General features: G+C 44.7%; 2 protein-coding genes across 2 annotated transcripts in view; both read left to right on the top strand.

Moving 5' to 3' along the window:
• The window catches only part of plcg1 (phospholipase C, gamma 1), a 586,083-nt gene that overhangs the window by 305,159 nt on the left and 255,740 nt on the right, over positions 1-25,184 (top strand). The window lies entirely within an intron of this gene.
• Positions 23,806-25,184, top strand: part of top1b (DNA topoisomerase Ib) — an 87,647-nt gene continuing 86,268 nt past the window's right edge. Inside the window, exons 1-2 of the mRNA XM_078236804.1 lie at positions 23,806-23,952; positions 24,125-24,149. Of these exons, the coding sequence (XP_078092930.1) occupies positions 23,929-23,952; positions 24,125-24,149 (49 nt within the window). The 5' untranslated portion in view covers positions 23,806-23,928. The remainder of the gene's footprint in view (positions 23,953-24,124; positions 24,150-25,184) is intronic.

Consider the following 25,184-nt stretch of genomic DNA (forward strand, 5'->3'; position numbering starts at 1 on the left):
TGACATATCTATAGAAAGCTTTAGGGTTTTCCTTGCCAAAGACTTCTCATGTCCCCTCCTGGCTCTTCTTAGCTCTCTCTTCAGGTCCTTCCTGGCTAACTTGTAACTCTCAAGCGCCCTAACTGAGCCTTCATGTCTCATCTTTACATAAGTCTCCTTCTTCCTCTTCACAAGAGATTCAACTTCTTTAGTAAACCACGGTTCCCTCGCTTGACCACTTCCTCCCTGTCTGACAGGTACATACTTATCAAGGACACGCAGTAGCTGTTCCTTGAACAAGCTCCACATTTCAATTGTGCCCATCCCCTGCAGATTTCTTCCCCATCCTATGCATCCTAAATCTCGCCTAATCGCATCATAATTTCCTTTCCCCCAGATATAACACTTGCCCTGCGGTATATACCTATCCCTTTCCATCGCTAAAGTAAAAGTATAAATACTTTTAATATAAATGTCAAAATATCCAAAGAGCAGGATTCAGGTTGGGGAAGAGTTGGGGAAGAGTCTCTGAAGAAAGTCTTCATGCAGCCTATTTAATAAATGGGGTAACAATCGATTTTTTGGTGAACAATCTTTTGCAAAGGTGATTGAGAAACTTTGATCTTTTTATGATGCTGGGGATATCAATTGAATTAAAAATTGAGACAATAATCGAGATCAATGCTTTTCATTTCCAAGGAAGGTCCATAGGAATCCAAATCTCTTGCAGATGCATGCCAGTGTACCAAAATGTTTCTTGAGATCCCTTGTAATGAGATCCATGATAGGAGCGAAGTATCATCTCATCAGTTTGTCTTGATCAACTGTGGCGAAATCATCACTTCCTCCAAATCTAGGTGGTGGGTGTGAATAGTGCGATTGAACTGATGCTGCTTCAGGATGAATGCCAAGGGTTTCCGCAGGAGCTCACATTCATAAATAATTTAATTCTGGTTTTCTAACAGTGACAGTTCAGTAATAAAGCCTCCAGTATTGTCTCTTTCAACATCAGTTAAGTTATAAGAAAGGTTGGATAGGCTTGAGTTGTTTTCTCTGGAGCAGGGAAGAGTGAGGAGGCAACCTGATTGAGGTGTTCAAGATTATGAGGGGCATGGACAGAGTGGAAAGGGAGCAGCTGTTCCCCTTAGCTTAAGGGTCAGTTACAAGGGGACACAAGTTACAAGTGAGGGGTGGGAAGTTTAGGGGGGATTTGAGGAAAAACTGTTTTACCCAGAGGGTGGTGAGGGTCCAGAATGCGCTGCCTGGGAGGGTGGTGGAGGCGGGATGCCTCACTGCCTTTAAAAAGTACCTGGATGAGTATTTGGCACGCCATAACATTCAAGGCTATGGGCCAAGTGTTGGCAAGTGGGATTAGGTGGGCAGGTCAGGGCATTTCATGTGTCAGTGCAGACTCAATGGGCCAAAGGGCCCATCGCAGTACTCTGTGATTCTGTGAACAGGAAGGATTGGCTTCCATTCATTGATAGAGATTAACATTTTTAGCCAAGCTGGACGGCACAGTGGCACAGTGGTTAGCACTGCTGCCTCACAGCGCCAGGGACCCGGGTTCTATTCCCGGCTTGGGTCACTGTCTGTGCGGAGTTTGTACGTTCTCCCTGTGTCTGTGTGGGTTTCCTCCGGGTGCTCTGGTTTCCTCCCGCAGCTTGTGTGGCTTTTAATACCGAATAAACCTGTTGGACTTTAACCTGGTGTTGTTAAACTTCTTACTGTGTTCCTCCCACAGTCCAAAGATGTGCGGGTTAGGTGCATTGGCCATGCTAAATTGCACCTTAATGTCCTGGGATATGTTGGTTAGAAGGATTGGCGGGGTAAGTAGGTGCACTGCCCATGCTAAATTCTCCCTCAGTGTACTGAACAGGTGCCGGACTGTGGCGACTAGGAGATTTTCACAGTAACTTCATTGCAGTGTTAATATAATATACTTGTGACATTAATAAATAAATAATATTTTTAAAAACTGATGCAAATGAAACACACTTACGTTTGCACATGTATTTGGGTGGGCTACCTCTACTACTTCTGATGTGCAAGTCAAGTTCATTTCAACCAATTCAGTGGGATTTTAAAGTTTTTTAGGTTCTTGCAAAAAGGATACAAGCGTTCAGTGGGGGCAATCACATTTCTGACATCTGACAGGAGGCAACTTTATTCCTCAAAAATCACAACTTTTTGGATTTGCGTTGAAAATATTGTTGGCGGATTAAAGTCACCCAGAGAACATGATGCAATCAATTAGCAACTCATAGAAACCCCACAATGCAGAAGGAGGCCATTCAGCCCATCAAGTCTGCACTGACCACAATCCCACCCAGGCCCTTTCTCTGTATATTTACATCCACATATTTACCCCACTAATCCCTCTAACCTACGTACCCCAGGACAAGAAGGGGCAATTTAGCATGGCCAATCGATCTAACTCGCACATCTTCGGATTGTGAGAGGAAACCGGAGGAAACCCACGCAGACACGGGGAGAACGTGCAAACCCTACACAGACAGTGACCGAAGCCGGGAATCGAACCCAGGACCCCAGCGCTGTGAGGCAACAGTGCTAACCACCATACCACCGTGCCTGATCAGTACCAATGAGGTTCAGGGCACATGGTGCACATGAAGGAAAAAGTCCTGCAGGACTTTTTTCTCTGGAGCGTCGGAGGCTGAGGGGTGACCTTATAAGAGGTCTATAAAATAATGAGGGGCATAGACAGGGTAGATAGTCAATATCTTTTCCCAAAGGTAGGGAAGTCTAAAACTAGAGGGCATAGGTTGAAGGTGAGAGGGGAGAGATACAAAAGTGTCCAGAGGGGCAATTTTTTCACACAGAGGGAGGTGAGTGTCTGGAACAAGCTGCCAGAGGTAGTAGTAGAGGCAGGTACAATTTTATCTTTTAAAAAGCATTTAGACAGTTACATGGGTACAATGGCCCATATGATGGGCCAAATGCAGGCAATTGGGATCAGCTTAGGGGTTTTTAAAAAAAAGGGCAGCATGGACAAGTTGGGCCGAAGGGCCTGTTTCCATGCTGTAAACCTCTATGACTCTATGACTCTAACTCAACCAAAGGAGCATTGCATAAGGTCCAGATCACTTTCCCGCTGTGTTGGCTCAAATAATCACGAATTTGTCCAGGACAGAATCAAAGCAAAATGCTCCGGATGCTGGAGGGTCTGAAATAAAAACAGAAAGTGCTGGAAAAACTCAGCAGCCGGGATTTTCCAGCCCCATACACCCCACCTCGCCCACAGCAGTTCTCTTTTGGCCGGCCGCTCTCCAAATTTTCCCGTCCCACCTGCAGCGATGCCGGTGTTGAAAAATCCTGGCCCACAGGTCTGGCAGCATCTGCGGAGAGAGAAACAAGAGTATAACGTGGCTCTTCCTGGGCTCCGAAAAACAGCCATATCGGAGTCGAGACATTAAGTTCATAAGTTCATACGATATAGGAGCAGGATTAGGCCACTCGGCCCATCGAGTCTGCTCCGCCATTCGATCATGGCTGATATGCTCCTCATCCCCATTTTCCTGCCTTCTCCCCATAACCCTTCAACCCATTACCAATTAAAAATCTGTCTAACTCCTCCTTAAATTTACCCACTGTCCCAGCATCCACCGCACTCTGGGACAGCGAATTCCACAGATTCACATCCCTATGGGAGAAGTATTTTTTTTCCTCAATTCTGTTTTAACTCTGTTTCCTTCTCCGCAGATGCCATCAGACCTGCTGAGTTTTTCCAGCACCTTCTGTTTTTTATATTGTCCAAGACAAGAGTTTCAAATCTAATCCATGTTCAGCCGATGGTGTTTTGAATCATCTCAGCTATTTCCTTGGCACACAGCCTCTGAAGCATGAGAGACATTCCTGGATCACAAAGTTTCTTGCAGCTACTTGGTAAGTGTATCTGATCGTTAGGGCTATCTGTTCCTTGTGTAAGCTGTCCAGTGTTGCATTACATGTTATTGAAATGCACTTCCCGTCTTCAAACTTGCCTGCGATTTTTTTCATGAAGTGCCTGGAACATTCTTCAACAATTTCATTTTGGCTTGCAGGTGACAAGTCATGTATTTGAAGTCTAACATTTTGCACCTGTGTCTTTTTAACATGAATAGCATAGTCACCAGAAATCTGAACGTACTTGATGAATAATTTAATAAAAACGAAAGCAATAGCCGTTGGGTTTATCATTTAATTCAGAGCTTGTGTCATGGGCAAATTTTCTTCATTTTTCAAGAAATGAGACAACATCTAAAACACATTTAAATTTTTTCTTCTTCTCTTATAAGCTTATTTATTAGTCACAAGTAGGTTTACATTAACACTGCAATGAAATTCCCCTAGTTGCCACAATCTGGCGCCTGTTTGGGTACACTGAGGGAGAATTTGGCATGGACAATGCACATAACCATCACCTATTTGTGATATATATAAATGATTTGGAAGAAGGTGTAACTGGTGTAATCAGCAAGTTTGCGGATGACATGAAGATGGCTGGACTTGCGGATAGCGAAGAGCATTGTCGGGCAATACAACAGGATATAAATAGGCTGGAAAATTGGGCGGAGAGGTGGCAGATGGAGTTTAATCCGGATAAATGCGAAGTGATGCATTTTGGAAGAAATAATGTAGGGAGGAGTTATACAATAAATGGCAGAGTCATCAGGAGTATAGAAACACAGAGGGACCTAGGTGTGCAAGTCCACAAATCCTTGAAGGTGGCAACACAGGTGGAGAAGGTGGTGAAGAAGGCATACGGTATGCTTGCCTTTATAGGACGGGGTATGGAGTATAAAAGCTGGAGTCTGATGATGCAGCTGTATAGAAAGCTGGTTAGGCCACATTTGGAGTACTGCGTCCAGTTCTGGTCGCCGCACTACCAGAAGGACGTGGAGGCGTTAGAGAGAGTGCAGAGAAGGTTTACCAGGATGTTGCCTGGTATGGAGGGTCTTAGCTATGAGGAGAGATTGGGTAGACTGGGGTTGTTCTCCCTGGAAAGACGGAGAATGAGGGGAGATCTAATAGAGGTGTACAAGATTATGAAGGGTATAGATAGGGTGAACAGTGGGAAGCTTTTTCCCAGGTCGGAGGTGACGATCACGAGGGGTCACGGGCTCAAGCTGAGAGGGGCGAAGTATAACTCAGATATCAGAGGGACGTTTTTTACACAGAGGGTGGTGGGGGCCTGGAATGCGCTGCCAAGTAGGGTGGTGGAGGCAGGCACGCTGACATCGTTTAAGACTTACCTGGATAGTCACATGAGCAGCCTGGGAATGGAGGGATACAAACGATTGGTCTAGTTGGACCAAGGAGCGGCACAGGCTTGGAGGGCCGAAGGGCCTGTTTCCTGTGCTGTACTGTTCTTTGTTCTTTGTTCTCTTTCAGACTGTGAGAGGAAACCGGAGCACCCAGAGGAAACCCACGCAGACACGGGGAGAACATGCAGACCCCGCACAGAGCCCAGAATTGAACCCGGGTCCCTGTGTCAGAGCGCCAACGATGAGAATATGCAGACTCTGCATAGACAGTTATCCAAGGCGGGAATCAAACCCTGGTCCCTGGCGCTGAGAGGCAGCAGTGCTTACAACTGTACCATCACACCGTCCTGTCTTTAACATTGGTAACATTTTTGTCAAGTAATGAGTGGATTTGGCCTGCTCACATTTATTGATTTCATCTCGTATTCCACACATGCATTACTTTTTCCGTGGACAGGAATTCTCAGCTACCTTCTATCGGCCCAGTTAGCATGGCGAATACTGGAAGAACAAAGCCTTGAATAGGGCAAACATTGGAAACTTCGAGAAGGGATAATAAAAAGCACGCTGCGTCACTGCTGTCCAGTCATGCTCAATTTTCTCTCCATTACAAGAGAAGTGCAGAGGGAAACAATTTTCCTTTGATATCCCTTTTTGGATTGAATTCCATTTTCCAGTTAAAAGGCACATCTGTCTCTGTCATCCTGATTTAGGGGTCCTGCACTTCAAAGAAGTTTCTCAGCAGAAACATAAAGCGGTTTAGGATTTTTTTTTTATCTCTTTGGGTTTTCCCTCCTCCCATGGTTCATCTAAACCATTTTCCAATTTTCATAGTTCCATTTTCAGCCAGCTGGGCCCAGTGGGGCAGCACGGTGGCACAGTGGTCAGCACAGCTGCCTCACAGCGCCAGGGATCCCGGTTCAATTCCAGCCTCGAATAACTGTGTGGAGTCTGCACGTTCTCTCCGTATCTGTGCGGGTTTCCTCTCGGTGCTCCAGTTTTCTCCCACAGGCCAAAAATGTCCAGGTTAGGTTGATTGGCCTTGACAAGTTGCCCCTTAATGACAGTGGTAAATAGATGGGACTAAGGCATGGGTGGGATTGTTGTCAGTGCAGGCTCAATGGGATGAATAACCTACTTCTTTACCATAGGGATTCTAGGCCATAAGCTCTGGAATTCCCTCCTTAAGCCACACCACCACTCCTTCTTTAAGGTGGCCTTTAAGAGTACCTATTTGACCAAGTTTTTGGTCAACTATCCTGACATCCTTCTGCAGTTTGCTGTGGATATCTAGCTTATGGTTCATTTGTTTTAGAGTATAGCTTTTGGTTTTGGGAATTAAACTGTAGGAAATGGGATAAATGCAATTAAAGCACATTTGAAGTCCATATTGAATTAAGAGCTTAAGGTCGTAAAACAACAGTTGGACATTCTCAGGTAAAGAACTGGAAACATGGTGGTAAAAATTTATCGGTCCCACCCGCCGGGGGACGGAAAATTTGATGGACCATTTAAAGGTCCATGGATCTCGAGTGGGAATTTTTGGAAGATCCTGCCCCCCTGATGTCTGCAATTCTTGCAGTTGGCGTTCCACCAAGATATTTTTACCTTGGGAGTTTGAGCTAAGTTAATTTAAAAGTATACAGTGAATAAATAAAGGCTAATTTATTTCATCAGGTCAAAGAAGAAAGTGTAAATAAGGCAAGTTACGGGTGGCACAGTGGTTGACACTGCTGCCTCACAGCTCCAGGGAGCCGGGTTCAATTCCAGCCTCCGGTCACTGTCTGTGTGGACTTTGCATGTTCTCCCTTTGTCTGCGTGGGTTTCCTCCGGTTTCTTCCCACAGTCCAAAGATGTGCAGATTAGGTGGATTAGCCATGCTGAATTGCCCCTTAGTGTCCCAAGATGTGTAGGTTAGATGCATTAGCCATGGTAAATGTGTGGGGTTACAGGGAGAGGGTGGGGAACAAGGCCTGGTAAGATACTCTGTCAGGGAGTCAGTGCAGACTCGATGGGCCGAATGATCTCTTCTGCAATGTAGGGATTCTATGATCAACCTAAAGGTCAGTGTGAAGACAGCCCAGGGCAGGTTGCAGAGATGGGCGCAGCTTGGTGAGGTGTCACAGTAACTTCATTGCGGTGTTAATGTAAGCCTATTTGTGACACTAATATAAACTAAACTTTAAAACTTTAAATATCTACTCGGCACAATTCAGGAGTGTGATGGAATACACTCCATTTGCCTGGGTGGATGCAGCTCCAACAACACTCAAAGCTTGACACCATCCAGAACAAAGCAGCCCACATGATTGCTACCCTTTCTATTAACATTCAATCCCTCCACCACCGACGAACAGTAGCAGCAATGTGCCCCATCTACAAGATGCAGTGCAGGAACTCACCATTGTTTCTTAGACAGCACCTTCCAAACCCATGACCATTACTATCCAGCAGGACAAGGTCAGTTGATACATGGGAACACCACCCCCTGGAGGTTCCCCTCCAAGTCATTCACCGTCCTGACTTGGAAATATATCACCATTCTTTCACTGTTGCTGGGTCAAAATACTACGATTCCCTCCCTAACAGCACTGTGGGTGTACCTACACCTCAGGGACTGCAACGGTTCAAAAAGGCAGCTCACCACCACCTTCTGAAGGGCAACTAGGGATGGGCAATAAATGCTGGCCTTGGCCAGCGACACCTACATTTCATAAATGAATAAAGAATAAAGTTTGTGCTTTGTAAACAATAAAATTAAACCTTAGAGTATAATTCCATCAATTAAAACAAGGTGTTCAGATTTTTATTTAAATGTAAACATACCCTAACCAGATCGTAATATGTTCTGAAATCCTTCTGCGGCAAGCTGCACAGTGAAGTCATGTTCTGTATGCCCAATCATTTTGACCTTATCTTCTGTTTTCCAAATCTAATTTCCTCTGCAATGTCCATTACTTCTCGTTAAACATTGAGATATATTTTATCATGAAAATTGTCGTATGAATACAAGGATGTTCTGTGGTGTGGTGCGTTATCGAGCATAACAACATCTGCATGTTTTAGCACACGGCTCTTAAATTTCCCCCACCCCCCCCCGCAAACCCTCCTCCCTTGTCACCAAAATGGTGACTCATGCCAGGCTACATTTCAATGGACAACAGTTTACTAAAATTGGTGCTACACGTGGCTGCTCATTTTTCACAATTTCATTTCAATAGTAGACAACTTGATTGGCACCCTATCTACAAATATTCAATCCCTCCACCACCGACGCTCAGCAGCAGCAGCAGTGTGTACTATCTACAAGATGCACTGCAGCAATTCACCAAAGATCCTTAGACAACATCTTCCAAACCCACAACCAATTCCATCTGGAAGGAGAAGGACAGCAGATACATGGGAATGCCACCACCTGCAAGTTCCCTCCAAGCCACTCACCGTCCTGACTTGGAAATATATCGCCGTTCCTTTGCAGTCGCTAAGTCAAAATCCTGGAATTCTCTCCCTAACGTCATTGTGGGTCAACCCACAGAACATGGACTGCAGCGATTCAACAAGGCAGCTCACCATCACCTTCTCAAGGGCAACTAGGGATGGGCAATAAATGCTGGCCAGCCAGTGATGCCCATGTCCCACGAATGAATAAACAAAAACTTTCTGACAGGGTACACCATAGGTGGATCTTATTCTGTCACTATCTATTATCCACAGATTCCATTTTTAGCAAAATTTGGGATAGAACCATCAATAGACTGGCTGACATGCTTTTCTTCAGAATATCAGAGCCGTGTTTCCAAGTCAGACAAGATCAGCCAATGTTGTTGGTTCACTCCTCAACTGTTTTCTTATGTTTCATAATCACTAAGATTAAATTTGTGAATGAACAAAGAGGGAATCTAAATACTACTGCTTGCTTAAAATTCAGTTGATGACTTAGGTGACCTCAAAGATGTAATGACTCCAACGAGGCCCATGAGGTTGGTCTCATTGGAGTATGAGCTCCCTGATTGGAGTCATTACAGGTCCAGGCAGCAGACAATCGAGGGAGTCGTCCAACCTGATTGTCTGCCCCTCTAACGTGGCTATATTCACGGCCGGGTGTTCCTGGAGAGGGAGCATGCGGTGTCTGAGGGCACCACTGATGCCTTCCATGCCCGCTGGGCACCGCAGGAACAGGGGCGTATTATCGACCCCTTTAATCACATTTTAATTTGATGTTTTAAGTTTCCTTTCTGCTTTGTCTTTTGTTTTGGGCGGTTCCCTTCCTGTTAGGGAGCTGCCCTTTTTGAGTTGCCCTTAAGTTAATTTGATTTTGTTTATTTGGTTCAACACAAAAAGATATCCCTGATTGGGGTCACAATTGCCTGCCCAACCTGTATATAAATGTGGGAGTGACAGGGCTATTGACACTCTGGATTTTGATTGTGTACCAGACGCACTCTAGGGATGGGACTTTCTGGCCGCACCCACCGGAAAATCCCGCCCAAAGTCAAAGGACATACAATTCCGGTGGTGGGCGGAACAGGAAAATTCCACCCGAGGAGTAGAATAGGGTTTGTAAATCAAGGGAATCAGGTGAAGGAACACCAGCCTCTGAGGAATTATTTCAAAAGAGCTTCTGTGACAGGTCGACAAAGGAAAATACTTTGTGAACTTTCGCAGCGACTTTAATATTTCTTCTCAGAGAATTTGAAAGCTTGGCAACATTTCACACTTCACCCATGAGAAGAGCACACCCATGTTGTTTTTAATGAGTTAATTGAAGCTCTTTAGAAGATTGCAATTGTTATCTTTTTGATCCTAATACCTTTCAAGATCAATCAGTACACAAGAGGACACAGGAGGCGATTAACATTGCAACTGTCCTTTATTGCTGTCTTAGTCAAAATAAAGAGAAAACATGGATCCTGCCATCCCATGATGCACTGGCTTGCAAAGTACGGCAAGCCAGAGAAAAGATTCAAAAGCCAACAGCGATCACTCACCATCAAGACTTGTCAGATAAATCACATCAAGATCTTAAAACGCCAAGGTGAAAATGGATTCCCACGGACTCTTTATATTAAAGAAGTCTTATTGAGAGAAATATTCTTTTGTTGCTTAACATGACTGCTGCCACTTTGACTTGGTGACTGAGAATCATCCTTCACACTACAACATGCACTTTGTGACCTTCCTAACTTTCGCCTTACAAGGGAACTTGATCTGCAGTGGGATACGTTCGGGGAGAGGGGAATTTCGGTGATAATCAAAACCGCAAAGGATAAGCACAAAACTAAATTGGAAGAAATCACTCAGAGTTTGGGAGAGGAGTTTATGAGGGCCTTAAGGGAAAGATAGAAGCGAGAACTAGAGGGCAGAGCCTCAAAATAAAGGGGGGTCAGTTTAGGACAGAGTTGAGGAGGAACTTCTTCTCTCAGAGGGTGGTGAATCTCTGGAATTCTCTGCCCACTGAAATGGTGGAGGCTACCTCGTTGAATATGTTTAAATCACGGATAGATGGATTCCTGATCGGTAAGGGAATTAGGGGTTATAGGGATCAGGCGGGTAAGTGGAACTGATCCACTTCAGATCAGCCATGATCTTATTGAATGGAGGGGCAGGCTCGAGGGGTTAGATGGCCTACTCCTGCTCCTATTTCTTATGTTCTTATAGGAGGGGAGGAAGAGGGTGCGGTGCTTGAATGGTGTGGAAGTCACTTGACCATTATCGATTATTCCTTAACTCTTGTATTCATTGATTTAAAAAATGCCCATTTATATTGTCCATAGGAGCATTACCCCCGACATCAGAAAAAGATCTGCACAGAGATAAAGGCATCTTTTGGTTTTATTGATCCTCTCTCCACTGTGGCACAACAGGGTACTCTCAGCAGCATTAAATAGTAGACTCGGAAGCTAACTTGAGAGAATCTTTTCTTTATTCATTTGCGGGACATGGGCATCACTGGGTGGGCAGCATTTATTGCCCATCCCTAGTTGCCCTAGAACTGAGTGGCTTGCTGGGCAATTTCAGAGGGCAGTTGTGAGTCAACCACATTGCTGTGGCTCTGGAGTCACATGTAGGCCAGACCAAGTAAGGACGGCAGATTTCCTTCCCTAAAGGATATTAGCGAACCAGATAGGTTTTTTTGACAATCGATGGTTTCATGGTCATTAGTGGATTCTTACTTCCAGATATTTTTTATTGAATTCAAATTCCACTATCGACCGTGGCGAGATTTGAACCCTTGTCCCCAAAACAATAGCTGAGTATCTGGATTAATAGTCTAGCAATAATATCACTAGACCATTGCCTCCTCTTGATGAGCTGCTGCTCCTACACTTCATCAACCTCTTCTACCAACTCCCAGGTTTGAGGCTCCTCCACCCAATGCTATCAAGTACATTGCTTTTTTAAAAATTCATTCATGGAGCGTGAACACCTCTGGCGAAGCCAGTACTTATTGCCTATTCCTAATTGACTTTAGGAAGGTGGTACATAGCCACCTTCTTAAAACATTGTCATCCTTGTAGTGTAGGTACACCCACAGTGCTGTTAGGACCCAGTGACCCAGTGACATTGAAGGACCAGCAATCTCGTTCTGAGTCAGGTTTGGCCTTCGGGGGATGTGCAGGTGGTGGTGTTCCCATTCATCTGCTGCCCTTGGTCTTCTGGGTGGCAGAAGTGCATGTTTGGAAGGGGCTGTCCAAGAAGCCTTGTTGAGTTGCTGCAATGCAGCTTGTAAATGAAACTCACTGCCCCCTGGCGCTTGTGCAATGTGAATGTTACTTGCCACTTATCAGCTCAAGCTTGAATGTTCTCCAGGTCTTGCTGCATGTGGGTACGGATTGATTCAGTGTCTGAGAAGTTGTGAATGCTATTGAACACACTCCAATCATGAGCAAACATCCCGGAGTATTTAAAAAAGTGGCCCAGGAAATAGTAGATCCATTGGTTGTTATTTTCTAAAATTCTTTGGACTCTGGACTGGTTCCAACAGATTTGAGGGTTGTTAATGTAAGTCTGTTATTCAAAAAGGGAGGTGGAGACAAAATAGGGAGCTATAGGGAGCTATAGTACTGGGAAAGTTGCTGGAGTCCATATTTGAGGATTTCATAACTCAGCATTTGGAAAGCAGTGGTATAATCAGACAGAGTCAGCATGGATTTACAAAGGGAAATCATGCTTGATGAATCTATTGGAATTTTTTGATGATACAACTAGTAGAGTTGACCGAGGAGAACCAGTGGATGTGGTTTATTTAGACTTTCAGAAGGCTTTTGACAAGGTCTCACATAACAGACTACTATGTAAAGTTAAAGCACATGGGATTGCAGGTAATGTCTTGAGATGGTTAGTAAGCTGACAGCAGATAGGAACCAAAGAGTTGGCATAAATGAGTCTTTTTCTGATTGGCAGTCAGTAACTAGTGGGGTTCCACAGGGATCTGTGCTAGGACCCCAACTGTTCACATTATATATTAATGATTCGGAAGAGGGAACTGAATGTATGATCTCCAAATTTGATTTGGACAGGCTGAGTGTGTGAGCATCTGCATGGCAGATGCAGTATAATGTGGATAAATGTGAGGTTATCCACTTTGGTAGCAATAATAGGAAGACAGATTATTAATTGAATGGGTGTAAATTGAGAGAGGTGGATATTCAGCGAGACCTTGGTGTCCACGTGCATCAGTCGCTGAAAGTAAGCACACGGGTACAGCAGGCAGCAAAGAAGGTAAGTGGTATGTTGGCCTTCATAGTCATGATGTGGAGATGCCGGTGTTGGACTGGGGTAAACACAGTAAGAAGTTTAACAACACCAGGTTAAAGTCCGACAGGTTTATTTGGTAGCAAAAGCCACACAAGCTTTCAGAGCTCCAAGCCCCTTCTTCAGGTGAGTGGGAATTCTGTTCACAAACAGGGCATATAAAGACACAGACTCAATTTACATGAATAATGGTTGGAATGCGAATACTTACAGCTAATCAAGTCTTTAAGATACAAAGAACGTGAGTGCAGAGAGCATCAAGACAGGCTAAAGAGATGTGTATTGTCTCCAGACAAGACAGCCAGTGAAACTTTGCAGGTCCAGGCAAGCTGTGGGGGTTACAAATAGTGTGACATGAACCCAATGTCCCGGTTGAGGCCGTTTTCATGTGTGCGGAACTTGGCTATCAGTTTCTGCTCAGCGACTCTGCACTGTCGTGTGTCGTGAAGGCCGCCTTGGAGAACGCTTACCCGAATATCAGAGGCCGGTCACAGGCATTTGTGAGGCCCACCTGGAATATTGTGTACAGTTTTGGTGTTCTTATCTGAGGAAGGATCTTGCTCTAGAGGGAGTCCAGTGAAGGTTTACCAGGCTGATTCCTGGGATGGCAGATCCATCATATGAGGAGAGACTAAGTCGGTTAGGATTATATTCACTATATTCACTAGAGGAGTGAGAGGGGATCTCACTGAAACATAAAATTCTAACAGGGTTAGACAGGGTAGATTCAAAAAGAATGTTCCCAATGATGGGGGAGTCCAGAACTAGGGTCATAGTTTGAGGATAAGGGGTAAAGCTTTTAGGACTGTGAGGAGAAATTTCTTCACCCAGAGAGTGGTAAATGTGTGGAATTCACTACTACAGAAAGTAGGTGAGGCCAAAACATTGTGTGATTTCAAGAAGAATTTAGATATAGCTCTTGTGGCTAAAGGGATCAAGGGATATGGGAGAAGGAGGGATCAGGATATTGAATTCGATGATCAGCCATGATTAAAATGGATGGTGGGGCAGGCTCAAAAGGCCGAATGACCTACTTCTGATTCTGGTTTCCATGTTTCGGTGAATTCTGACCTTCTGATAGATGGAAAATTATTGATGAAACGACTGAAGATGGTTAGGCCTAGGACACTACTCTGAGGAACTCCTGCATCAATGTCCTGGGGCTGAGACGATTGGCCTCCAACAACCATAACCATCTTCCTTTGTGCCAGGTGTGGCTCCAATAATGGAGATTTGATTTCAATTAAATTCAATTTTGCTTGTGCACCTTGATGCTACACTTGGTCCAAGTCTGATTTGGGCCAAGGGCAGTCTCATTCTGGAATTCAACTTTTTTGTCCACATTTGGACAAAGGTTGCAATGAGTTCTGAAACCGAGTGGCCCTGTTGGAACACAACCTGAGCATTGGTGAGCAGGTTCTTCCATAGCAAGTGTCACTGTTGACGTTACCTTCGATTGCTTTTGATGATTGAGGATAGACCGATGGGGCCGTAAATGAGCGACTCGCACCGTGGCTCCACCTTGACCATCAAGGTGCAAGCCGCTTCGAGGCTCAGAGACCTCATAACAAGGCATAACGGTGGCAACAAGGGAAGGAGAGGGAAGCCAGCCCTGGGCTAAAAATTCCACTCCCCCGTGCAACAACATGCCCCCACTGTGGAAGAACCTGTGGATCCAGAGTCAGGGTCCTCAGTCATCTGAAGACTTGCCAAGTCTGACGGACGTCATCCTCAATTTCCAGTGACTGCCAACCATGGAGTAGTAAATTAACTAGACTGGATTGGTCCTGCTTAATGTGGGCAGGGCAATTTTCCGCATTGCCAGCCAGATGCCAGTGTTGTAGCTGCTCTTGAATGGGAGCGTGACTAAGTTTTTTTTAAGCACAAGTTTTAGGTACTACAGCTAAGATGTTGTCAGGAAACTATCCAGTGCATTCAACCATTTCTTGGATGTGGTATGAATCGAATTGGCTGAAGGCTGGCATCTGTGATTCTGGGGGCCTCGAAAGAAGGCCAAGTTAGATCCTCACCCTCAGCCTTTCTGGCTGAGGAGGGTTGCAAATGTTTCCGCCCTGTCTTTTGCACTAACATGCTGTGCTTTCCCTTTATTAAGTTATTAGTTGTTCAATTGTCCACTGCCATTCATGGCTGGAAGTGGCAGGCCCGCACAGCTTTGATGCGATCTTTTTTTTAAATACTTTTCCAATTCAATCAAATCAAGTCCAATTCAGAATTTCAACAAGTTGAGACATTTCCGATCCAGGCTGACAAGACAGGGCATGCAATCCTCTACCCTGTCTTGGGCCTGATCTACATGAGTCATGCTGATTGGAGTAGGCAGACATCTCCACCCCCCCAGGCTTGATCTCATTTGCATCTTAGCCAAAAGGCCGAGATACCGCTTTTAAAAATTGCTTCATATGAAGCTTAAATGCAACCCAATGGCCACTACCAAGTGCAGCATCTGCAGACCACACCCGATCTTAGCCAAAAGGCCGAGATGTGATCCTTTTTTTAAAAATACTTTTCCAATTCAATCAAATCAAATCCAATTCAGAGTCTCAACAAGTTGAGACATTTCAGATCCAGGCTGACAAGACAGGGCGAGCGACCAAACCACCCTGTCCTGGGCCTGATCTACATGAGCCAAGCTGATTGGAGAAGGGGGAGGTTCCTCCTCCAAGACTTGAGCCCATTTGCATCTTAGCCAAAAGGCCGAGATGCCGCTTAAAAAAATTGCTTCATATGAAACATATGAAGCTTCAGCGTAAACCTAATGACCTCAACCAAGCGCGGCCGACCATGGGCTGCCGACCATACTACACTTGATCTTAGCCAAAAGGCCGAGATGTGATCCTTATTGCTTGGCTCAATCTAACATGCTGCTTTTGCTGTTTAGTATGCATATAGCCTGCCTTACCAGGTCCCCTTTCCCAAGCACTTTACACAGAATTACATAGAAGCTACAACACAGAAACAAACTGTAGTAGCATAGCCCGTGAAGGGGTGGGGAGGGGGAGCGTGATCCTCAGAACTCACCAAATAGAATATCTGATTGTAACCCCTGAAAATCAAATTTAAATATATGGTTGTGGTATGCAAATGAGTAATACACTGCCCATAAATTAACCAAATGAGTCAATTTCATAAGGAGCACCAGGAAGTACAGGACATTTCTGAAAATGTTTTCCAATTAATAGATGATGCGCTATCAATAAGGCGAAAGACTACCGATATGCCAATATAAGTGTAGGCTTTTATTCACAACAGAATCAGGAGCAGATCCCAACAATTAACCGACCTGGACTGAACAAGGGGGAGGAGACAGCCACCTTTATACTAGGTGCTGAGGGGAGGAACCAAACTGGAAGGGGATGTGTCCAGGTATGACAAACACACACAACGGTGGTCCATATAGGACAAAGGCACAACTGAGGTCCACCACAATAGACTCATTGTAATCATTAGTATAACTACTTGAAAGACATTAGTAATGCCACACTTGGAATACTGTGTACAGTTCTGGTCACCCTATTATAGAAAGGATATTATTAAACTAGAAAGAGTGCAGAAAAGATTTATGGGATGCTACCGGGACTTGATTGTTTGAATTAGAAGGAGAGGCTTGATAGGCTGGGATTCTTTTCCCTGGAGATTAGGAGGCTTGGGGTGACCTTATAGAGGTTTATAAAATAATGAGGAGCATAGATTCAGCTAGATAGTCAATATATTTGATTGAAGGTAGGGGAGTCTAAAACTAGGGGCATAGGTTTAAGGTGAGAGGGGAGAGATACAAAAGGGTCCAGAGAGGCAATTTTTTCACACAGAGGGTGGTGAGTGTCTGGAACAACCTGACAGAGGTAGTAGTAGAGGCGGGTACAATTTTGTCTTTTAAAAAGCATTTAGACAGATACAGGGGTAAGATAGGTGTAGAGGGATATGGGCCAAACGGGGGCAATTGGGACTAGCTTAGTGGTTTAAAAAAAAGGGAGGCATGGACAAGTTGGGCTGAAGGGCCTGTTTCCAGGCTGTAAACCTCTATGGTTCTATAAATGGGAACACTTTCATAGAAAGGGCCACGTGACTGGCAGAGACCCTATGGATTGCTCCGGCAGGAAGCTAAGCCAATGGGCAGGAGGACACAGACCACGGGTCAAGGAGGGACTGGCAGTTGAAGCCCGGAAATCCAGAGGAGAAGTCACACTTAAGATTATCCATACCTTGTTTATCCTGTGTATAAGTGGATTATCTGGACGATGTACTACTCACTGGTACTTCACCTGAAGAATACAGGTCCAATTTAGAAGAAGTGTTGAGACAGTTTAAGGAAGCAGGGGTTAGTTATGCCATAGTCATAGGGGAGCAGACATCTTGTTATTTGCAAAACAGACTCCAACAATTAAGACAAAGTGTTGTCCATATATATACTGGAGAAACACTGCAGTCTTTAGGTGCAGCAACAGTAACAGTGGCATATCAGAATCAGAAGGCAAAGCTACCAGTATTGGTAATCAAGAGTCAAGACCTTGTTTAATAGGACATGATTGGTTAAAACCGATATGCCTAAACTGGCTAAAAACTTTAAACCTGCGGGATGGAGGTTTTTAGGAGCTGCTGTATAAATAGTCCGAGGTCTTAAGAGATGATTTATAAGGGGAGTTAAAGTTCAAATCTATCTGGATCAAGACGCGATGCCTAAATTTTCTCAGGCCCACCCGGTACCTCATGCCCTTCATTAGAAAGTAGACATCGAGGTAAAGAGGCTGGAAGCTTTGGGCATTATAAAGCCCTCACACTCCATTCACCTGCCCACTCTGCAAACCTGTGTCTGCCTTCCTGTATTTTGGTCCTCTCTTATTAGCTATGTTTCTGTCCCTCCCCCCCACCTTTCAAACCCATCAACATTTTGGAATCATTTGTGAACTTTAACATCATATCTCCAATTTATGAGATTAAATCATTCATGTACACACAAGTAATAATGGTCTGACCACCTGTCGCCACTTCCCACTTTCCACCAGGATCAGAAACTTCCTTTAACTCCCAACTTTTGTTTGATCTTTTCAGTTCATTCTTCTAACAGGCTCTGAGCTTTGCAATGAATCACTTATGCAGCACCTTGTTAATGGCCTTCTGAAAATACTACAAAGAGTATTTCTGTTACTGCTTCAGAATATTCAATAAGTCCCATTCTCCTTTCAGAAATTTGTGCTTTTTTTTATACATTCTCAATCTCTAGATTTTTTCCATATCTCACTTTCTAGCAAAGATTCTAATATCTTTCCTACCACTGATGTGAAGCTAACAATGGTCTATAATTATTTGGATTAGCTCCATATCCCACTTCTGATTTTAAGAATGACATCTGTTGTCTGCTAACCCTCCAGCATTAATTATTTTTCTGTAGAATTTTTACTTAAGCATACATGTGTTTCTGCTATTTCCTCTAAGCTTCTTTGAGTATTCATAGAAATCATAGAATCATAGAAACCCTACAGTGCAGAAAGAGGACATTCGGCCCATCGAGTCTGCACCGACCACAATCCCAGTCAGGCCCTACCCCCATATCCCCATATATTTACCCGCTAATCCCTCTAACCTATGCATCTCAGGACACTAAGGGGCAATTTTAGCATGGCCAATCAACCTAACCCGCACATCTTTGGACTGTGGGAGGAAACCGGAGCACCCGGAGGAAACCCACGCAGACACGAGGAGAATGTGCAAACTCCACACAGACAGTGACCCAAGCCGGGAATCGAACCCAGGTCCCTGGAGCTGTGAAGCAGCAGTGCTAACCACTGTGCTACCGTATTCTTGGGTGCAATTCATTTGGACCATCTACACACCACCTACTGACCTTCAATTTTCCCTACTATCTTGCTTGGATCTTCTGCGCTATGTTAGAAAAGACCACAGTGAAATTGCATGACGATCATCATCCTAGACCAATAGCCTAATAATATCTTGTCTGTTGAGAGGCATAAATCAGGGTGTCATCTAACTTATCCTAAGCAAATCTGTATATTATTATATTTTGAACTTGGGGGCGACATAGTGGCACAGTGCTTAACACAGCTGTCTCACAGCGCCAGGGACCTGGGTTCAATTCCAGCCTTGGGTGACTCTCTGTGTGGAGTTTGCACGTTCACCCCGTGTCTGCGTGGATTTCCTTCAGGTGCTTCGTTTTCCTCCCACAGTCCAAAGATGTGCGGGTTAGGTGGATTGGCCGTGTTAAGTTGCCCCTCAGTGACCCACGGTTAGATGGATTTGCCATGGGAAATGTGTGGGGTTACGGGAATATGGCGGGGGAGAGTAAGATACTCAGGCAGAGAGTCGGTGCAGACTTGATGGGCCGAATGGCCTCCTTCTGGACTGTAGGGATTCTATGAATATCATCCAAAAACAAAATGTCAGGTTCCACATGAGCATTGATGACAACCAACTCCACCTCACTACCTCTCTTGACCAATCCACTGCCTCTGTTTTCTCACGCTGCTTGTCTGTAGCTGGATAAGCAGGCATTTAATCCAATTAAACACCGGAATGACCTGAACCATTGTATTCAACCCGTACCCCAGTTTCCATTCCCTGAATCACTAATTCCATCTCCTTTCCAGGCCACTCTCCCAGACTGAACCAGACTGTTCGAAACCTATTTCATTCTCAGATGAGCTTCCAATTCCACATAGTCTCCATTCCAAAGAGAGCTTACTTCCATCTCTGCAATATCACCCAGCTCCAGCTCAGCCCATCTGCTGCTGAAAGTCTCGTCCAATGCTCTCCAGACTGGCCTCCCACCTTGCATCCAAAACTTGGCTCCCTATATCCAAACTCACACTGTCACATTCACTTATCGTTCCAATACTTCCAGACCTCATTCGCACCTTTATTACATAGGAACATAGGAACAGGAGTCGGGTAGGCCATTCAGCCCATTGAGCTTGCTCTGCAATTCCATATGATCATGGCTGACCAGACACGTCAATGCCTTTTACCCACTCTATCTCTATAGCCCTTTACATTATTGCTAATCAGGAAGCCACCATCTCTACCTTAAGCATATTGAATGGCTGAGATTCCACAACTCTCTGAGGTAGAGAATTCCAAAGATTCGCAACCCTCTGAGAAACCCTCTGAGGGCAGCAGATTTCCTTCCCCAAAAAACATTAGTGAACCAGAAGGGTTTTTATGACAATCAACAATGGTTTCATGGTCATCAAAATTCCAGATTGTTATTGAAATCAGATATCACCATGTGCTGTGGTGGGAATTGAACCCAGTTCCCAGGTCTTGTTTTGGGTCTCTACATTACTAATACCAATGACAATACCACTATGCCACCACCTCCAATAGTTGGTTGAAGACCATCGATTGCCTATGCACAGTCATACCTTTTAATGTATTTTCCCAATCCACCTCAGTCAATTTGTCCCTCATGTCTTCAGAATTTATTTTATTCAACTTTAACCTACCTTCAGATTGAACTTCCTCATTTTCAAACATGATGTAAAATTCAATTATATTATGGTCACTCATCCCTAAAGGTTATTTTACAACAAGATTATTAATTAACTCTAAACTTGATTTGGTCGCCACACTACCAAAAAGATGTGGAGGCTTTGGAGAGGGTACAGAAAAGATTTACCAGGATATTGCTTGGTATGGAGGGCATTAGCAATGAGGAGAGGTTGGAGAAACTTGGTTTGTTCTCACTGGAACGATGGAGGTTGAGGGGCGACCTGATAGAAGTCTACAATACTATGAGGGGCATGGACAGAGTGGATAGTCAGGAGCTTTTTTTCCCAGGGTGGAAGAGTCAATTACTCGTGGGCATAGGTGTAAGGTGAGAGGGGGCAAGGCTTAAAGAAGATGTACGAGGCAAGTTTTTTACACAGAGGGAGGTGCCTGGAACTTGCTGCTGGGGGAGATAGTGGAAGCGGATACGATAGTGAGTTTTAAGGGGAGTCTGGACAAATACATGAATAGGATGGGAATAGAGAGATATGGTCCCTGGAAAGGTAGGGGGTTTTAGTTCAGTCGGGCAGCATGGTCGGTGCGGCTTGGAGGGCCGAAGGGCCTGTTCCTGTGCTGTAATTTTCTTTGTTCTTTGATTATTCCAGAGCACTCTTGACTGGCCTTTCACATTCGACCCTTTGTAAAGTTGAAACCATCCAAAACTCCGTGGCCTTTGTCTTAACTGGGACCGGGGCTTATTCTGCCCCTGTGCTCACCCTTCCACGTTGACTCCCAGTCAAACAACATCTTGATTTTAAAATTTTCATTCTTGCTTTCAAATCTTCCATCGCCACACCTCTCCCTGTCTTGGTAATCTCCATGATGTAGAGATGCCGGCGTTCTTTAGCCTGTCTTGATGCTCTCTCCACTCACATTGTTTTGTTTCTTAAAGACTTGATTAGTTGTAAGTATTCGCATTCCAACCATTATTCATGTAAATTGAGTTTGCGTCTTTATATGCCCTGTTTGTGAACAGAATTCCCACTCACCTGAAGAAGGGGCTTGGAGCTCCGACAGCTTGTGTGGCTTTTGCTACCAAATAAACCTGTTGGACTTTAACCTGGTGTTGTTAAACTTCTTACTTGGTAATCTCCTCCAGCTGCACAATTCTCTGAGATAACTGTGCTCTTTTTATCCCAGTCTGTTGCCATTCTCTAATTTTAAAGACTCCAAGATCAGTTGTCTAAGTTGTTCTGGAATTCCTTCCCTGCACCTCTCTGCCTCTCCATCTCACTTTCCTCCAATAAGACACCCCTTAAATCCACCTCTTTGACAATGCTTTTGCTCATCTGACCTAATATCTCCTTATGTGGCTCAGTGCTAAACTTTGTTTTGTAATGATGTTGTGAGGTACCTTTGGATGTTCAATTACGTTAAAGATGCCTTATAAATTTAAGCTGTTGTTATTGTTGTTGACTTAGATTTCCTCCTGCTCCACCACTGCCTTCAGTTTAAAACTCTTATCTGTGTGTTCAAATCATTCCCACCTCTCACCTCATTGTAACTCTATAACCTCCTGCAGCCCTCTAAATCTCAGAGAACTCTGATTCCTCCAATTCTTGTCCCCAGAGCTTCTTGGCGTTTTTGGCTGACAATTGTCCGTCACGTCTGTGGCTGCATGGGCCCTATGCTGTGGAATTCCCTCCCTAAGATTCTCCATCTCTTTCTCTCCTCCTCTGAGACGCTCCTTAAAACCTACGCCTTTGGCCTAACATTTGATCAGTTGTCCTAACAGCTCATTATGTGACTGGGTGTCCAGTTTGGTTCATTGACTTTCCTGTGTAGGATAATGAGGGAAAGGCAGAGGGATGGCAATAAGTCACAATGCTCGTTTGGGGATCCGGTGCAGACACAATGAGCCAAACAGCCCCCTTCTGTGCCGCAACAATTCTGTGATTCTGCGAAGCACTTTGAAATGCATGCCAGACGTCTTGCAGAAACACAAGTTAAGTTGCTGTTGTTCACCTTGTGTTAAATATTTATTTATTAGTATCACAAGTAAGCTTACATTAACATTGCAATGAAGTTATTGTGAATATTGCCTAGCCACGCTCCGGCGCCTGTTCGGGTACACTGAGGAAGAATTTAGCATGGTCAATGCACCTAACCAGCACTTCTTTCGGACTGTAGGAGGAAACTAGTGCACCCGGAAGAAACCCACGCAGACACAGGGAAAACATGCAGACTCCGCACAGACAGTGACCCAAGCCGGGAATCTTCCCTGGTGCTGTGAGGCAGCAGTGCTAATTTCACCCGCGTATGCCCCTGGCAAAAGCATCTCTCGGCATTTTGACAAGATTTTGATGATAGCTTAGTGGTATTATCGCTAGACTATTAACCCAGAAACTCAACTAATGTTCTGGGGACCCAGGTTCAAATCCCACCATGGCAGATGATGGAATTTGAATTCAATAAAAATATCTGGAATTAAGAATACACTGATGACCAAGAAACCATTGTCGATTGTTGGGAAAACCCATCTGGTTCACGAATGCCCTTCAGGGAAGGAAATCTGCCGTCTTTACCTGGTCTGGCCTACATGTGACTCCAGAGCCATGGCAACGTGGTTGACTCTCAACTGCTTTTGGGCAACTAGGGATGGGCAATAAATGCTGGCCAGCCAGCGGCGCCCATGCCCCACGAATGAATAAAAAAACTTTGAAGGTGCCATGCAAATGAACGTACGTAGTGGTTAAAACGGTGGGGGGCTAGCCAATCTGCTTTTATGATAGTGAAACACTGACATCAGCAGAAACCACTGTGACATCATTTGTGGCTGAATGAATGTGGCTGCAGGATGAACTTTGCTGTGGCAGGGCCCGGTTGAGTTTCTGAAAGAAGGGCGGGTGGGTAGGATGGGGGGTTAAGTGTGTGTCGGGGAGAGGGTGGAGGGGTCACTCTGTGTGTGTGTGTGTGTGTATGTGTGCCTACATTTCTATTAGGATTTCCCTCGTATCCCCCAACTTTCCAACAACTGGATGCAAAAAAAAAAGTTTCACTTTCTCTCTGTCTCTGGGAAGAAGGAGTCTGATGCCCCGGGGCATTGGCAGGGGCTTTGATAGAAAGGGTAGGGTAGGGTGGGGTGTGGTAGGGGCTAGGGTGGGGTGGACAGAGAGTGGCAAATGAAGAGTGGGGAGGGGGGGGCGCGAGAGGGGACGTTCCAGCTCCACTGAAACCCAGCCTGAAGCCAGCAATTGTGCAGGGAAAAGCAATTGACATGTAAATTGGCCTCCCCAAGTTAAACCCACGTGCATGCGCAGTAGGTGGAAATCGGGACTTAGACGTTGCACAAGGAGCTGGAGCAGCTCAATGTGAGGCAGCTCTTTGGTGGGTACAGAACTCGAACTGCCAACTACACAAACATATAGATATATATTAAAAAAACAATCCACAAGGAAGATCCTCAAAAATGAGCGTTGATCACCTCTCCCAGGTAGGTAGAAGGAGCTTTTAAAAAAATCATAAGTCATTTTTTAATCCTAAGAAAGAACATTTGGTGATTTGAAACTTGTGAAAAAATTTTCATCTCTCTCTCTCACTTGATGGTTAAAGACTTTTAAAGGGGGGAAATAAAGTTCTAACTCGTTTTTTTTCTTCTGTTACAGGTCAACACGGATTCTCGTCTGAACGGTGAGTGTTTTTGGGGTGGAATGGGTCTGGATTTTGGGCTCTTTTTCTTTCCCTTCTCTCTCCTTGTCTCTGAGGGAGAACAAGAGGATCAGACATGGCGTCCAGAGACTAAGTCCCGTCTACGTGCCCGCAAGCCCTATTGTTCAAATCAGCCCCCTGAATAACCGCCTTGCCGCCCTCCCCGGGCGCCGGTTGGCCCGTGGCTCGCCGCCCCAGCACCCCGGCTCCGGCGTGCGGCGGTCGGCGGGCCCGTGGCGCCTTCGGGCGGGCCGGCAGCGCGAGCGAAAAGCCGGCTTTTCGGCCGTTAGGACTTAGTCTCTGCGCCATTTTATTTTTCCTCTCTCTGGCTGTGTGTGTGTGTGTCTGTTCCCTTCGTGCATGTTGTATAGAGGCAGCCTCTCCAGCAACTGGAGAGGTGGGGGAAGAAGCAGTAGCAGCAGCAAGGTGCTGGGCCTTCAAAACAAATAATAACACATAGACACAATATAAAACCCTGGCTGGAAGATTTACAGAAAGAAAAACTTGGTGGGTTTTATTTTGCAGAAATGCATTCTGATTTTTTCTCTTGGTGGGGGGGGGGGTGATTGAACAAGCAATGCTTTCAATCACATGGCGGCAGCATTGTGGAGGTTATATATATATATATTTTTAATTATTAAAAAGCAATTTTTAAAATAAAATTTTAATTTTTTTCCCAATTTGTATTGTATTCTTTTCTGTGCCCTTTTTGGTGGGCTAAAGCTGGTGGTTGAATTTCCACCTTTTTATGTTTGAATTTTATATTTGAATCTCTACCCTTTTTTATATGTTTGAATCTCTGCCCTTTTATATGTTTGAATCTCTACCCTTTACATGTTTGAATCTCTACCCTTTACATGTTTGAATCTCTGCCCTTTACATGTTTGAATCTCTGCCCTTTACATGTTTGAATCTCTACCCTTTATATGTTTGAATCTCTACCCTTTACATGTTTGAATCTCTACCCTTTATATGTTTGAATCTCTACCCTTTACATGTTTGAATCTCTACCCTTTA

This window comes from Mustelus asterias, chromosome 20 (genome assembly GCF_964213995.1).
Source record: "Mustelus asterias chromosome 20, sMusAst1.hap1.1, whole genome shotgun sequence".
Lineage (NCBI taxonomy): Eukaryota > Metazoa > Chordata > Chondrichthyes > Carcharhiniformes > Triakidae > Mustelus > Mustelus asterias.